The sequence below is a fragment of the Brachionichthys hirsutus genome, chromosome 6 (assembly GCF_040956055.1).
Source record: "Brachionichthys hirsutus isolate HB-005 chromosome 6, CSIRO-AGI_Bhir_v1, whole genome shotgun sequence".
Taxonomy (NCBI): domain Eukaryota; kingdom Metazoa; phylum Chordata; class Actinopteri; order Lophiiformes; family Brachionichthyidae; genus Brachionichthys; species Brachionichthys hirsutus.
This window is the reverse complement of record NC_090902.1, coordinates 4,007,474-4,022,884: the sequence shown is the minus strand read 5'-3', so window position 1 is coordinate 4,022,884 and position 15,411 is coordinate 4,007,474. Positions and strand designations below refer to the sequence as shown.

Genomic DNA, 15,411 nt, shown 5'->3' with positions numbered 1-15,411 from the left:
GCAGAGGTCAGATCAGGAACGTGTGTTCTGTGTAGGTGGTATAAGATGATTATACACTCAGGCAGAAGTGAAACACGAAGGTTATCAGTCGATTTCAACTTCAATATTACATGGCTTGATTTTCCGTGTGCAATCAAGTAAAATTAATTCCTATACTTTCTGTGTGGGTTGTTTAAAGTGGACACAGGACTGAGGCAGTAATTTCCATTTCTCTCAGTGAGGAATTGATCTTGAATCATACTTTCAGTATTCAAATCGACAGGAGAGAAAAGCAGCAAATGTTAAGGCGACCACAGTCTGGATTTTTGCAGTTAATTATTTTTGTCAGCTTGTTTGTTTTTTAAATCAGTTATTTTCTTCAAAACGAAGTAAGAAATATCGACTGTTGGGGACATTCACCGGTGCAATCTGAGACGGTCTCATTTTACAAAGACTTATTTCTGCAATCTAGTTCTAAATCAGTTTGGCATTACAAAAACAAGATGCTGCAGCATTTCGTGATTATATTTCCAGCTGTATTGCCACAAATGACAATTGTGTTTACTGTAGCAGTGGGTGTGGGTGTGTGTGTGTGGGCGGGGAGGGGGACACTCAAAGTGAAGATATTTCCATGCCAGGAAAACAGTTTTGGTGAAATAGATGATTAATTGTGGAGCAACAATTGTAAGCACAGCAAGGGCAGTAAAATGCATTTAAATTTAGACTTGGATGTAATTAGTGATCTTAGCTTTATGGAAAGCAGCACAAACATGCCATGTTATTTTGGGGAAAGTGTTCCTGTTTACTCTCTATCTAATCACAGCTTCATTTTCCAAGTTTCTCTCACTAGATGATATGAATCTGGCTCATTTTTCATCATCTGTCACCAACTGAACCGGAGTCAAGTTTCTGATGAAGACGAGCTTCTATTGCCATCTGTTGGACAACAGCTTTACTTTCCTCACATCAGAGAAAGATGGAATTATGCCGAGGCTGGTGCTGTAACTCACGGTAACCGTGATTGGCAGTGCATGTCCAGAACTTGCCTTAGGAATAAAAAAAAATAAAAATAAGAAACAAGAAGCAGAATAATGAATATTTTGTACTTGTATGGAGAACTTTATTTGTCTGATTCAGTATAAACTACGCACTGCACCAAAACGTTCACATTGATACTAACACGTTTGTATATAACTTTATCATGTTATGTTCTTCTTTGAAATCTTTTTTCGCATCTACAGAATGAGAGAACTTGGTGAAACTGAAAACACTTAAAACACAAATAGAACATCTCTCTGACCTCATCTCAAGCTCCTGCCAGTTACTGGATCATGATTGTACTTTTCAATACAACAAAGACGTAGACATTGTTAAAGTCAGTTACATGAATGATAAATTCGTGGGGAATGATGAGAAAGCAAATGTGAATTGTCATGTGGCCACCAGCAGAGTGCTCACATCGAAACCGTACAGCCCAAACACATTTAATTTCATAACACAATCAGAGTTCTCAGTCTGTTCCCCTTCCAGCTGGAGAGAAATCGGGTTGCGTTGTTGCTCTACATGTGCTGAGAATCCATGATATCCAGATACTTGGCTTCAATTACTTTAGGAAGCAGGCTGGTCCTGAGGAGAGAGAAAAACACGCAAAGCAATGCCAGATGATACTCAACACCGACTCAGACATACTGTAGTTCTGACCATTTTTGAACAACCCCATCATATATGTATCCGGAACTACCTGGCCTCTGTCTGAAAAGTGCTGCATTTGTGGTCTTCAGTCAGAAGCTGAGTTTGTATCTTCTTATTTCTAACATTTACAAACTATAGAAGGTCATTGGTACTATGATCGTTCCCATGGTCCTACTCTGCCCCCTGTTGGTTTGGGATTATTTTACCTGATTGGGACAAGGAGAATCATCAGAAGGGGGAAGACCATCTTCATATAGGGAAGAGGATACATCCCAAAGGCACACAGGATGATCAGCTGGATCATTTGCAGGCCTGTGAAGTAGTGGATCATCCTCTGAGGCACCCGCCGAATGTAGTGGGTGGGAGGATAGGAGGTCTGGATGGATGACATGATTAAAATCCTATTTCATAACAGATATTTGCACAAATTATAACTGTAATGTAATTAATTCTCTTTTAAAATAACAATCTGAAGTGGCATGTTTTTAGGGGTGGGGGGAACCCGGAGAGAACCAACGCAGACACTGGGAGAACAAGCAGACTCCTCACAGAACGGCGCTATCCACCGTTATGTTACTTGTTGTTATGGATGAACAGGACAGACCAAAAAAAGCACCTGTTCTTTTAGCAGTAGACACATGCGGTCCACCATCTGGTTCCCGTCAAGAGAAGTGGCTGCAATGTAGAGGAATAGTCCATACAGGACAGGCTTGGGGATCCACTGCAGAGGAATGGGCAGCATGAATGCAGACAGGCCAATCAGGATATAGGCCGCTAACGAGGTCAGCCGCGTCTCCTTCACACTGACAATACTGTTTGACACAGAGGCAGAGGTTGGAGACCTTTGTATACGATGACAAAAAAAACCAACAGAATCCAAAAATAGGAAGATCTGGAATTGAGGCGACTCCGTTATCCATTTGCTTTTAATTTGCTATTTGAACTGATGCTGCTGCCAAAGAAAAAAAAGGGCTGCAAACATGCAATTAAACTTTAGACGATGTCAATCATGACCCAGATATATTTTAAAGTCTGCCAGGGTTTAACTTTACTCACGTCGTGTAGAGGTGTCCGTTCTCTACGCGCTGTTCCACTTTGGCAAGCTGACGGGCGTGTAGGGACGAGTGCGGGAAGGCAGCGTGCATCCATGGCAACCCCAGACAGGACATGAGGATGTTGATGAAGCCAGTCAGCATTAAGTCCCAGTGGAACGCCGTTCCTTTGAGCAACCTAAACATTCACAAACAGCAATCTGTCACCGCAACACGCCACTTTGATGATAAAAAAAAAAAACGGGAGTAAATGCTTGATCTTACTTGTGCTCTGGTACATGTGTTAGAGAGATGACAATGTTCTGGTCGATGAAGATGAGCAATGCAAGGAGGAAACCCAGCCCGACTGCGCTCAGCATGCTCATTCCTGACAGCTTTTCAAACGGAGGGTATCTGAAGACCGGGCCATTGTGGACACTGAATACAGGAACTATAGTGGGACCATGAGGTTTGTAGGAAACATCACATTGAAATGAGTTTAAACACATTGGTGGGGTAAATAAATGTAGGTTTATGCAACAGAGCTGAACTTTGCTGCTAGTAATCTGTGTTTTATGAACTTCATTCAACCTTGTGCCTTTAATCCGCGATGACTCAGAGACAACAGTGTCTTGAACTAGAGCAAATATGTTTCTCGTCCTTTTTTTCATATAGTTTTATGGGTGATTGACAGGCGTTCTGCAGTCATGATGTCAAGTCTTAAATGTACTCTCTTATTCTTCATTTAATAATGTAAGACATTTGTACTCACGCTGGATGTTGAGGAAAAGGTAGGAGCCGATGAAGGAGCACGTCACCACAGAGATGGGCAAAGCACAGTCGGACACCACCTCTCGGATTTTCTCATTGAGATACGGGCTGCGGCGGAAAGAAGCAACACCGCCGATGTGATTAATAGTTTATTACTGTAGCAGTACTTGTATTTGTATTTTAGAACACGGACATCGTAGGAGCCGATCCGTACTAACCTCATGTTTAACCTTTAGGCTAAATGTTTTTACAATCTCAATCCCAAAGTAACTAAAAATGGAGAGGAAAAAGTACAAAAAATTTTCTCAGATGTGCCTTAGTTTAAATAATAGTTTACTTAGTTTAATTACTTTCAACCACTCTGACTCATATTGCATGCCGCTTCAATCATCTGACTCATGCATGCTGACCTTTATTTTTTTATACTTGGACAATTTCTTTCTCTTTATTTTCCCTAATTAACGTTAAGGTTCGAGCTTCTGAAATATACATAGCAGAGTGTAATGTAGCATAACATAATGCAGATATATTCTAGATTTTATGACTTTACACATATTTTCTCAAACTTTAAATAAATATATATCTTTTTTTTAAAGTAAATAAATACAATTTGTCAGGTTTTTTTTGTCGTTGAACTAACTTACCCACCAGGAATCACTTGTTACTGATAATTCCGACAAATGGACAGAAGACAGGGTAGTAATACTATGCGTTGTTATTTAAGAGCCGTGGTTATTTCAAACCACAGGTTGCCTATATATTCCCTACAGATACTGATTAAATAGTAGATTAAGTGAAGATACCTCTTCTTAATAACGTAGAGGGCGTAACCGAGCCACAACGTCCCCAACATGAGCAGCAGACAGAGGATGGGCCTTTCTCTTGTGCACTGCACCAGAGACTCAGGCAGGAAGATTAAGGGATGTCCCACTGCCTGTCCCATCAGCAACGCCGTCTCGTTGTTTCCTGCATGACTGTTCGCCTTCTCCAGAATCTCGCTAATCTGCTGAAACACCACTGTGCTGTTCGTTGTGGTCAGCGTGGGCCCGTGGTAGAAGTGCTGAAAAACTACAAAAGACAGAAATAAATCGAGTTGAAACATTCTCATTCTAACAAGAACTTCTCCCGAGCTGGATTGGCTTAAAGGTAGTATTTGTATTTGTTGTTTCTGTTAATTACACTTTCGTACATATCTAAGAGAAAACTTTGTCCTCCATGAATATCACATTTTGTTCAAACTAAGTTGTTCGTAGGGCTGAAAAGGACATAACTAGAGCAGTTTCCAAAATACCATCTTATTGTGTCTGACAAGACAGCGATTAGTTCTGATGATGATTATTACTTAGTTCCCATCTTGTGCAAGAGATAAATTTAATCAAACGAAACACAATCCTTTTCGCTGCATATGGTTGTTTTTCCACAGCACATAGTCCCGTTTGTTTTCATGCTCCGTGATGAATATGCACACTTCATTGGCAAACAAAAGACAGGATGTTCCCGCTTTGCCCTGCAGTGTGGATAGCAGCATTCATAACATGCTTAATGTACTCTGACCGTGGTTCCACTTACTCTTGACGGTGCCTTTCACTGCATCCCCGACAAACGCCACAGAGATGAACAGCGCAATGACTTCTTCTGTTGAGCTGGAAGCAGTATGTCATGATCATTCATGCTTTACAAAAAGTATTTAAATACAAACTTAACAGGACACTCGAGGCTAAGCAGAAAAAAGGCCCAGATTGCAACAGAGCATGTGAAGCAAAATTCATAATTAAAGCTGAAAATTGAAACGTGGCAACAAAACGTGTCTTCTTCCAGCTGTGACCTCAGGGCCACATGATTAGTTGCGTATTTAGAGCTATAGGGCCTCTGCCCTCTTCTGATATAACACGGTAATACATGTTGCATGAGAGCCATGTTGTGCATTCACCGTTTGAAGAGTTTCATCAGCAGGCTGACATTGAATAAGCCTCCGAGGATGAGGAACAAGCTGTTCCATAAACCTATGCAGGCGTAGAAAGCATCAAAGTCAAGGTCGTAGTCGTCGCAGATGCCCCTGATGACTATAAAACATAAACGTATCAGGATACACACTCACGCAAATGTTTTATTGAATGTAGTTAATAACCATTTCACTAGCAGCTCTTTTAATTGTTCACAACACATCTATTCAAGTGGAAGGGGAAAAGGCTGCCAAGCGGATCATCATAGACTCATGAATTCTCACAGTCTTGTAAAATGATGACTTTATATAACTGTTGTTTTGGTTTTTATAATCACTTTTTTCATTTAACAAGCAAACAGTTCACCAATTTGGCCACTAGATTGGAGGAAATCTCGGAAAAATCTAAACCGTGTGTCTTATTATGAGTCAAAAATATTTTAACTGGTTATGGAACAGTGTACTGCCCCATAATATTGCTATACATTTAAGAATTGACATAACAATGTCAAGATAAATGTTGGCCTCTTGTCTCCTTATGGAACTCCTTATACACACCGCTTATGAAGATGGCCAGTGGTGCAGTGGTTAGTGGAATGACAAGTGGTGAGCCAGCAAACAAAGCATAAATTACTCCTCCGATGCTCTGACCAACGATTGTCTTCTGAACATCTGTCAAAAGCAAACAGCAAAAAACGTCCCCTGTATGCTCCGAGACAAAGCGTTGACGATAATACAGGATGCTGCAAACAAGCGGGCCTTACCGATCTCTCCTCTTGTGCTTTCATCGTTCAGTGAGCCAAATGCAATAGCAGGCAGCAGGATGGCAATGTAGAGGAAAATAGCAGTGGTGGTGTACTTCAGCAGGCAGCGGTCCTTTCCAATTATACCTTGATTGATTATTTAAAGGGTTATAGAAGAAAGAAGAGGAAGAGTCAAAGCAGGGTGTTAAAGGAGAATGTTTTCTTTTTATAGCAGAAACAAATCAGCTATGTAAATGGATATGTGCCGACGCAGGAAGCAGTGTTCCAGAGAGAATACCATCGGTGAAGTCTGAGGGGTAGAGGGGCAGTCTGCGGCGGAGGTCACCATAAACACCTTTACCGGCTTTAAGGAAATCTTTGCACTGTGAAGACAGATCCGGAGCATCACAACCATATGAGATCATATAAGTGATGATTTATGATGTAAATCAATGTCTTTGATGGCTTATTAAATGCCAATACTCTGCCTATATTTTTACAGGAAATTATTTTACAACTAAAAAATAACGATTACACAAAGCTGCACACACACAAATCTTTAATAATCATAGGCTTGGCAGCTTTTTCAGTCTGTCGCCCAGCCGCCTCTCATTTCTCTTGCCTGGGTGATGGAGTGTGAAACAAGGTAATCAGAAAATCTGGCTCACTGCTGCTTCACATCTTTATATAACTAAATGGCATGTTAAACACAAGGTGGCCTCAAATTATAGAGTTCATAAATGTTTCACGGGTATAAACTTCTTATTACAAAGTGTTGTGTGTCCATATTGTCAGATAATAGCACTTACACAGCATATTTAACTCAAGTTAGTCAAATGGTCTCTTCCAGAAAGAAAGTTTGTTGTCTGTCTGTTATGGTCAAAGAAATAATCTGTTCAAATTTAGTCTGGATTAAATCCACAATAATTTTTACCATTGTGAGGAACCGTCGGGGCAATTATGCTTCTAGTATGATAGATAAGGCCTCAGTGTTGATCTGGATCAAGATCTAGGGATCCAGAATGCTTAAATGTACAGGACTCATTGAAAATGTATCCCTACTAAATGAATAATTTGTTACAGAGTTGCAACTCTGTTGATTCAGTTTAATTTCAAAGTGAAAAATCTAACTGAACTTCATTGTGAATAAATCATGCATCAAATTAAATAATTATCATATTATACCAAAGTGATTCCAAATTGTCGGGATAGGTTGTCATGATGAAAGAGTCATATTGTTGGACTTTTACTTAACATATTACAGCATAAATCCTACGCATCGCTTTCACACCTGAAGGGATTTCCTTTTACGTGGATCTGAGTCCTCTTCTTCCTCTTCAGCCAGCTTCTCTGTGACTGCCATGAGCTGCTGTCTCTGGTTGAGGAGCTCCTGTTTGAACTCATCCTGGCTCTTGACCTGCAGAAGCTTCTCCCTGAGGTAAATGTCCGAGAACATCGTGGCAAAAGTTCTGCCGAGTTCAATGGTGGTCTTGGTGCTTTTCTGGAAACGGTGGACAATGAAATTATATATCCTGCTGCATATATTCTTTTTTATCTGTGACAACTGTTTCGTTTTTTTTTACTACCTAACATAAACCAGATCCAAATTTCAACTCAAAAAGAGCATCTTATAAACTGGGCTTTACCGTTCTGGGAGGGGCAAGGATGAGGATGACAAAGCGAGCCTCGCAGCAATTGACTCCCCAGTTCTGTGTCCTCTCCAGGCGGGCGATGCAAACATGCCGTCTCTGCAGGCTTTTCTCACTGGAGCTGAATTGACAGGAAATTATTTCTTTTGTCGTATTGACTTATACCCATTATTGATGGTTAATAAATGATTAAGTGATTATATGTATTGATGGGCGGAAATTAGATACGCCCTCCCATACTTGGTCCAAAAAAATGATGTTTGTAATTAATGACATTGCCTTTTCACGCACACACACACACATATACAGTATATGTGAACTCACAGAATACAAAGCCAGGACTGCTGGTAATGAATTCCAGTGGGGGACACAGTCACACCCTGAATGGTCTCTGACAGCAGCTGAACTGTGGAGACGTTCAACATGGCAATGAACGGCCTGAAAACCTTTCCTGTGAGCACTTCAAGCAGCATCAAAAGCAAACACTGCGTCTCTTCAGAGTGCAGTTTCTCTCACCATTAAAGTCCTCCCCTCCTACGTCCGTGAACACAGAGTTCACGACCTCCTCCACGTCGCAGCTCTCATGTGCATGCACGGCTACATGACTTAACATTCTCCTCAGGACCTCATCCAGAGTGGAAGCCCTCTCATCCAAAAGGATGCTTGCCTCCGCCAGAAAGCCGTCCAGGTCTCTGTGGGCACGCACTTCCTCCTTGAAGTTCATTGGCTTCACATGCTAGTGTGCGCCAGGACCAGGGGAAATGTGAATGGTGGCGTTATATTGTTTCTATTTTTTTTGCATATAGTTGGAACAATAACCCTTTTCTGAGGTAAATATGAACCAAATCTTACTTTTCTTGTTGTATTTAAAAGCGCAAACCCAGGGAAGTCAGGCTCACTGCCATAGATCTGGCCTTTCTGAGCAACATGTGAATCTTTCCCACAATCCTCTTGTTCGCCGTCCTGCAGCTCTGTGTAAAAACACACACATAAAGTCACAGTGAAACCTCAACCCAACCTCAGTTCATACATTACATGCAGTACTGCACAACTGAAGTACTTTGTTGAAATTGGCTTTACCATGGAATCCAGCCAATAATAATAACAGCTGTTTCACGGATCAACCTAAGAGTGAGATTAATCTGTTGTCGTCATCCAGGCTTAGATGTTATTGTAGCCATATTAGCGGTGTCACCACTAAAGGCCCAATAACCCCCCCCCCCCCTTCGAACCAGGTATGAACTCATAAAATCCTTAATTATATCTAGATAAATATAATATATTAAGTGCAAGTTATATGAAGCAGAAAGATTGAACCAGGAGATTAGAGAATTAACCTTAACCCTTTGAGCTATGGTTTTCTCTTTTCATCTTCCCATCTGAGATCATCTGCTTGTTATTCACTCATTAATTAACCTCACAACACATTAGGGAAGGGACCGAGTGGGTTTATCAGCATGTGAAATGAGTCATCATGGGCTGGTGAACAGTAATCAACATTAGCATAAATAACTGCATGTGAAATTCCACTTCAGGTCCTGAAGGAAAAAAGAATGATGTGTTTACTAAATAAAATGTCTTGAAGTGTGTTAAAGAGCTGGAGTGATGCAGAGAAAGCCAATAACTCAATGTAATATACTGGAACTACTGTACTTACCCATTTCTTGGAAAACATATCCATTCTTGGATCTCCTGCTCGACAGAGCATCTGTTGCAGAAAAGACACACACGATTGTTTTCAACATCACGCACATCTTTAATTAATTACCGTTAGAGCTGCATGGTAATCTTTAATACACACAATGTGGAAATGTTTATTTAAAAAATAAACCAGCTATAATTTCAGAGTAATAAAAGCATTTAGGAGCTGCTGAACAAACATCATTTATTCATACTATCACTTTATATCCAAATATAGTTGCTTATTTACACATCAAGAAAATTGACTTCAGCAGTAGCATTCAATCTGAGCAAGACATTTTATCTTTAGCCGCTAAATGCCCCTCAATGACCACTAGCTAATCAGCTGTATGGTTGAGTACAATTAATAAATGTTGGTATTGCAGCTTTAACGGTGAAATGTAACGCTGAACCCTTGACACATTACAGACGTCGCTCTTTGAGACTGCAAGGAAATGGACCTTATTGGGGACAACGAGACACTTGCATTAACACTGACAATGTCATCCTTACTGTCATATATTAATAAAAACAATTTTAAATATTCAGAAGTTCCTAAATGTATATTTCTTTACTGATTGGCAAGGATAAATTACATTCACAATGTCAGATTTCTGACTGTCTGTAAAAGTACAGCCAAATTGTTCTTTACTGTTTTATTACCCGTGCAAATATTAGTTTTAACAGTACAGATGATACCCTGAAAGAAAAGTAAAAACAAAACAACAACAACAACAACCTGTGACAACATATAATATAACCCTATCAACAAAAATTGTTGATATTGCACAAAGAAATGTCAAAAAATCAGCAGGTGTTAAGAACCTGACGGAATCTCTCGGCTGTCGGTTACAACAAAAACCTGGCGCCAGCTGCGTCTGATGTTGCTGTTGGTCGGTCGAGTAGCTGAGGTGAAGCGGCAGGTGTCGGGATGAGCTTAGCCTTGCCTCGGGCAAAGAGCGGCTTGCTGGGGCTTCTGGGCAAGACAATATCTCAAAGCAGTTTGAAGGGGGGGGGGGTTAACATTCCAGGGACTTTAACATGCTTTAATTTGGAGATAAACGTCAAGTAAATTATAAATATCCACAATCGTACAAGCAGAAGACAATAGCATGCAACAATAGCACTAGAGTAAACGTTTCTGCAGGTTGGAAGGTTTTCCTGATGTCCAGAGAAACGAGGACAGAAGTGTAAGTCAGGCCTTGAACATTTTACACAAGGATGCAGCAGCTTCTATTCCTTAAAACAGTTTGCTTTCCGACCCTGTTTCTGAACGCAAAAGCAAGTTTGCTGCTGAAAAGTACTATCAGCCATTTCATCATACAAAACATCAATTCCATCTCCTTATTTTAAAATCTAAAACTGTTCATCTAGAAGAGTAATCTCACAGATCTTAAGCCCTGAGAAACCAAAACCTCAGCTCCGTTCACGCTCGTGATTTGATATCTTTAATTACTCCGTCTCACCGGGCTGACGTTCAATCTGCCACACTTCTAATCCCTGCTATCTGTGGCCACAGAATGTCCTTGAGCGATAGAAAAGCAGAGGCGTTTGTTGAGTCTCTGGAACACTTGCACTGAGCTACTAACCGAAAAGAGGTGAAACAATCCCACAGAAGGGACACGGTGTACGTGAAACAGAGTGATGAAGCATATTCCCTTTTAAACTTGAGGGTTTGCCTTTCAACATTCTGCTTTGTGGTAAAACATAGTATTCTGTACTCTGTTATAACAGTTTAAACCCACTGTTAGAGCAGGAAGCTGCAGGTCACAATGTACATGTTCACAGCACCAGATAAGAGGAAACAGGAAGTACAGCTGATTCCACATCAGCGCCTCAAAGGCTGACGATCAAGACTCTCTGCTGTTTGTTTATCCAACATATTAAATATGAGCAGCGGGCCAACAGCGATCACAGACACACAAGTCGACGTCGACAACCCTAGAGGACGCAATCTGAGATGAGATTTTATTCCTGACTGGGACATTTTTAATGAAACACGGGTGGATGTTGGTGGACGTCATCAATCCTGCGTCACATTTAAAAGGCTGAAGAAAAACGAGGACACCAGTAGATGAGATCCAGCTTCTCTGTTTCAACTGTAACTGAGTCATTCTTTAAATAAGAGAAAAGAAATCTGCCCAGATAACAATATTCAGCATTTTTCTGTGGCATAAGCTTCTTAACCCTTGACCTGAGAAAATCCAAGCAGGTCTTTGTAACCCATTAATTGCACAATGAAGGCAACATGCATTTGTGGTGTTGTGGCTTCAACTAAAAATGACTACGGTATTAGTGATTGATTTGAAGATTACCATGTCCATTCGCTAAATAACATCAATAAAACAATAGTTTAGTCAACTGTCCATATCAGCCAAGATATTTGGATTTCTTCCATGGGATCCATGGCTCTTTAAGAGGCAGTTCAATTCAATAAAATATTTTGTAAAAAGTATAAGGACATTTTTGTGTTTTTAAAAATACCGGTAAATGTCTTCAGCATGGCACACAATTGGTGGGATGAGATCTCTTACATGGGTCTACGGACACATACTGGTTTTCCCATAACTCATGTTTGATATCATTGGCTTAGTTTGTCCCATGAAAGACCTTCTCGTCCCACTATAACCCTGTAAAACTTACCAGTCGGCACAAAATGCAGGATCTCTTTGGCTTCCATGATCTCCACCATTTGTTTTAGTTGAAAAAAATTTCACAGGTCAACCCATCATTATTCACTCTACTCTCAAACACCCTGCACACAGTTGTGATGTCTTCACAACCTCTCTGACACACACACACATGCACGCACACACACACACACCACCAGCTCCCTGCACCTCCTCCAGCAACACGAGTTTGAGGGAGGAAGTGGGAGGGCAGAAGGAGAAGGCCTCGGGTGAGAGTGATGTCTATTTCTGCTGGGTCCTCGTGCCTACAAGCTGCAATAGAGGCATATTTAAATAAATACATGATGAGAGTTTGACTGTTGTTTATCTGTCTGTTTGTTTGTTAGCAGGATTACGGAAAAACTGTTGGATGGATCTTGAGGAAAAACAGGTATTTATAATGGATGCTTTTAAAAAAAATGCTTTTTTATATCTTAAAATATGCATTCCCCTCCAATTCGGTCATCAAAAATCACAGTCATGAAGGGGTCCGATATGAACTATCATGAAAAATGTCTTCTGGATCTGATCCAGAATGAGGTCAAGGAAAAAATACCGGTACACATTTTTAACATTAAAACCCGTTTATGGATTCAAAAATCAGTTATAAATAGATATCAACTCTGATTCACTTTTACTTTTCATGGTTAGTGTATAAAGATACCAAGAACAATTTAGAACCTTTTGGTGATGGTCCAGATCACCATGTGGACGGCATAAATCCGATTATGAGGGGAATGAGCTGCTTGGAGGAGGTTTACTCTCTCTGAGTGCTTTTTTAGTTGTATTATGTAGCCATCTGTTTTTAAGTGTATTATAATTCTTGATCCACATAATAACTACCAGACTATTTAATAGGTAAATGTCAAAAAGCTGAATAAGTGTCCCCTTTTAATAATTGACTTGACATAATTTGCTGGTGGGTTTCTCCTTGTAGATTCCATCTGCTGATTGCTTCATTTAATCCTGTTAATAAAACGGATCATTTGTTGTTTTCTTCAGTTACAACCCCTCTAAAACTTTACAGGCTCTTCAGCTCACGCTTTAATGTGTATGTGGATCCAAATGAAGCCAATCAATTATTCAGGTAGGAAAAGATCTAACATGTAGGTGTGTTAGATTGAAAGAGTTGGTATACTGGATTTAAAAGCAACCTTTCAGTCAAGATTTAGGGCAGAGTCAATAAACAATCAAATAATGGCATGAATGACTTTTCCCTTGTCGGCCAGTAGATGGCAGCACAGCCTATTGTTCAAATGTCAGTGAACGTGACTTATCTGCGAGTCTAACAATAAGACACTAACACTGAAAAGGTTTCTCATGATTAATTGTCTTTGGTTTATTGGTGCAAGGTGTACTGTTATTATAATGAGGTTTCCCTCGGATCAACCATCATAATCTTGGTTTCTCTCACATGATCATCGCTGCTGTTGTGGACACCAAGTTCATGTTCACCCTGGGATGAGGGAGTTCTCCAAATTTTTATGGATTTTGCATGTGGAATAATTCATCAGAACATTACTCAAAGACTGTTTTAAGTCTTGTGTGGGTAAAAAAAACTTTTCTCCACATTTTGTGCATTCATGCAGTCTTCTTTATCAGCAATAAAGCATTTTCTCTATGCTTTTCCAATAATTGCGTCTTGTATTATTTTTATTTTTATTTCAGCTTAAAGTCCTGAGGGAAATGAGCTGCTCGCTAGAGATTGTGCTCTCCGAGTGCTTTTCTAGTTTAGAAATTTTCAAACAAAATACTTCTAATAATAACACATCTATGTTTGAAGGATGTGATCCTGATGCAAACTTATTACGCTGCATAATTTTTTGCTTTGTTCTTTGCTTTTGTAACTACACAAAAATATTTTAAAAGAATAGTTATATTTTAAATTAAAAAATCGCTTTACATGGTCACATGTAATCAGACTGTGCCCTTGTGCATTGGGAAACTGATCACAGGTTCCATTCATACTCAAAAACAGGTTGCATGCAGATCGCGCTGTGGACTTTCATTGCTTGAATAAGTTAAACAGTGACCATAACATTACGAACAATGAGGCCAGTTAGGCAATGAAATGCTGCATTAATAAGATAATGTTCTGGAGTTAAAGGGTCCATTGAAAGTACACAATGACTTCAACCTTGTGTATTGTGAACCATTAATCAAATTCCACTGGCTCCCGAAGGCCATAACCAGGGATAAAAAAAAAACCCTGAGAGGCTTTTCTAATGTAAAACAGAAGCATAGCATTTGCTCTGCTGCCTATAAAAGCAACTAAATGTCTCTTCGTGACAAATAAAATCTGCTGAAATTATAAAAAATAGTTTCATAAGTCAGAATTGATCTGGCATATGAGAACTACTGAATTAATTTGCTGCCAATGTTTTACTGATGGAGCAATAAATGAGTAACTGAGCACCTACAATGATCTTGTTGCAGTAGAATATTATATATGGGTGTATATGTGGATGCAGTGTGTGATTATTATTCAGGAGTCGGGTGAATTTTCCTATCAGCTGTCTGTGTTATAATGATAATTACATCAACTCATTTATTAGGAGACATCTTTTCCTATTCATAGCATGATAGTTTTTCCCCTCAGCCATTTACCCACACAGCAACAATTTGGGTTCATATCTTGGCCTGTGTCGCTCATGGCATGCAGCCGGAGCAGAATATCCGATGGTCAGTGGGCAACCCACTTCCTCTCCTGAGTCACAGCTGCTCCACATAGTTACGTTAAGGTTAACCCAAACCTCAATTACCAGTTTGACATGCCTCGCTTCTGAATCTGATCATTAATCTTTGAAGGACGATGATGAAATTGATTTGCTGTACATCAATCTCGCACTCTGATAAGAAAAGGTCATCACATGCTCAAACAACAACTTTAGCTGCATAGCTTTCTAAACTTGCACAATGAAAAATATATGCAAATGAGGCCGTTTGCTAGACTACATGAGCTTTATTTCATCAATTGATTGACTTTTAATTGCCGCTGCAACAATTTGTATGAAATAATGCTTTTTGATTAAATTTGAAGGTGGTGTAATTCATTTTGACTCAATAATAATTGCTTTGCATAAATGCGTGTCCTCAAACAAGCCAGACCTTTTCTGCTCTTTTGTAGCAAAGGCCAGACACTAATGATCATTCACAGATACTACATTAAATTTGATGAATGTTATGGCGCTCACCCTCAGCAAAATGATTCACCGTCACTCCTGACATCTCCTCGGTGTCCTTTTCGGTTTTCAT

General features: G+C 39.8%; 1 protein-coding gene across 1 annotated transcript; it reads right to left on the bottom strand.

Annotated features, from left to right (window-relative positions):
* Window positions 1-1,538: 1,538 nt before the first annotated feature.
* LOC137894846 (solute carrier family 4 member 11-like) lies at window positions 1,539-15,411 on the bottom strand. The gene is made up of 19 exons (XM_068740321.1): window positions 15,351-15,411; window positions 9,465-9,515; window positions 8,660-8,778; window positions 8,324-8,543; window positions 8,132-8,213; window positions 7,805-7,928; window positions 7,450-7,659; window positions 6,457-6,541; window positions 6,180-6,305; window positions 5,974-6,087; window positions 5,404-5,536; window positions 5,043-5,116; window positions 4,277-4,541; window positions 3,475-3,581; window positions 2,988-3,153; window positions 2,728-2,901; window positions 2,288-2,483; window positions 1,878-2,047; window positions 1,539-1,605 (listed from the first exon to the last, which is right to left on the bottom strand). Exons 1-19 carry the CDS (start codon window positions 15,409-15,411, stop codon window positions 1,539-1,541), a joined length of 2,544 nt encoding a protein of 847 aa, XP_068596422.1.

Excerpts from the sequence above, each read along its gene's own strand:
- LOC137894846 (XM_068740321.1), bottom strand. The coding sequence starts at position 15,411 with ATGAAAACCGAAAAGGACACCGAGGAGATGTCAGGAGTGACGGTGAAT. Across the intron at positions 8,544-8,659 it reads TTTTAAATACAACAAGAAAA|CATGTGAAGCCAATGAACTT; the intron begins GTAAGATTTGGT and ends GGCGCACACTAG. Across the intron at positions 3,582-4,276 it reads CTCTACGTTATTAAGAAGAG|CCCGTATCTCAATGAGAAAA; the intron begins GTATCTTCACTT and ends TTTCCGCCGCAG.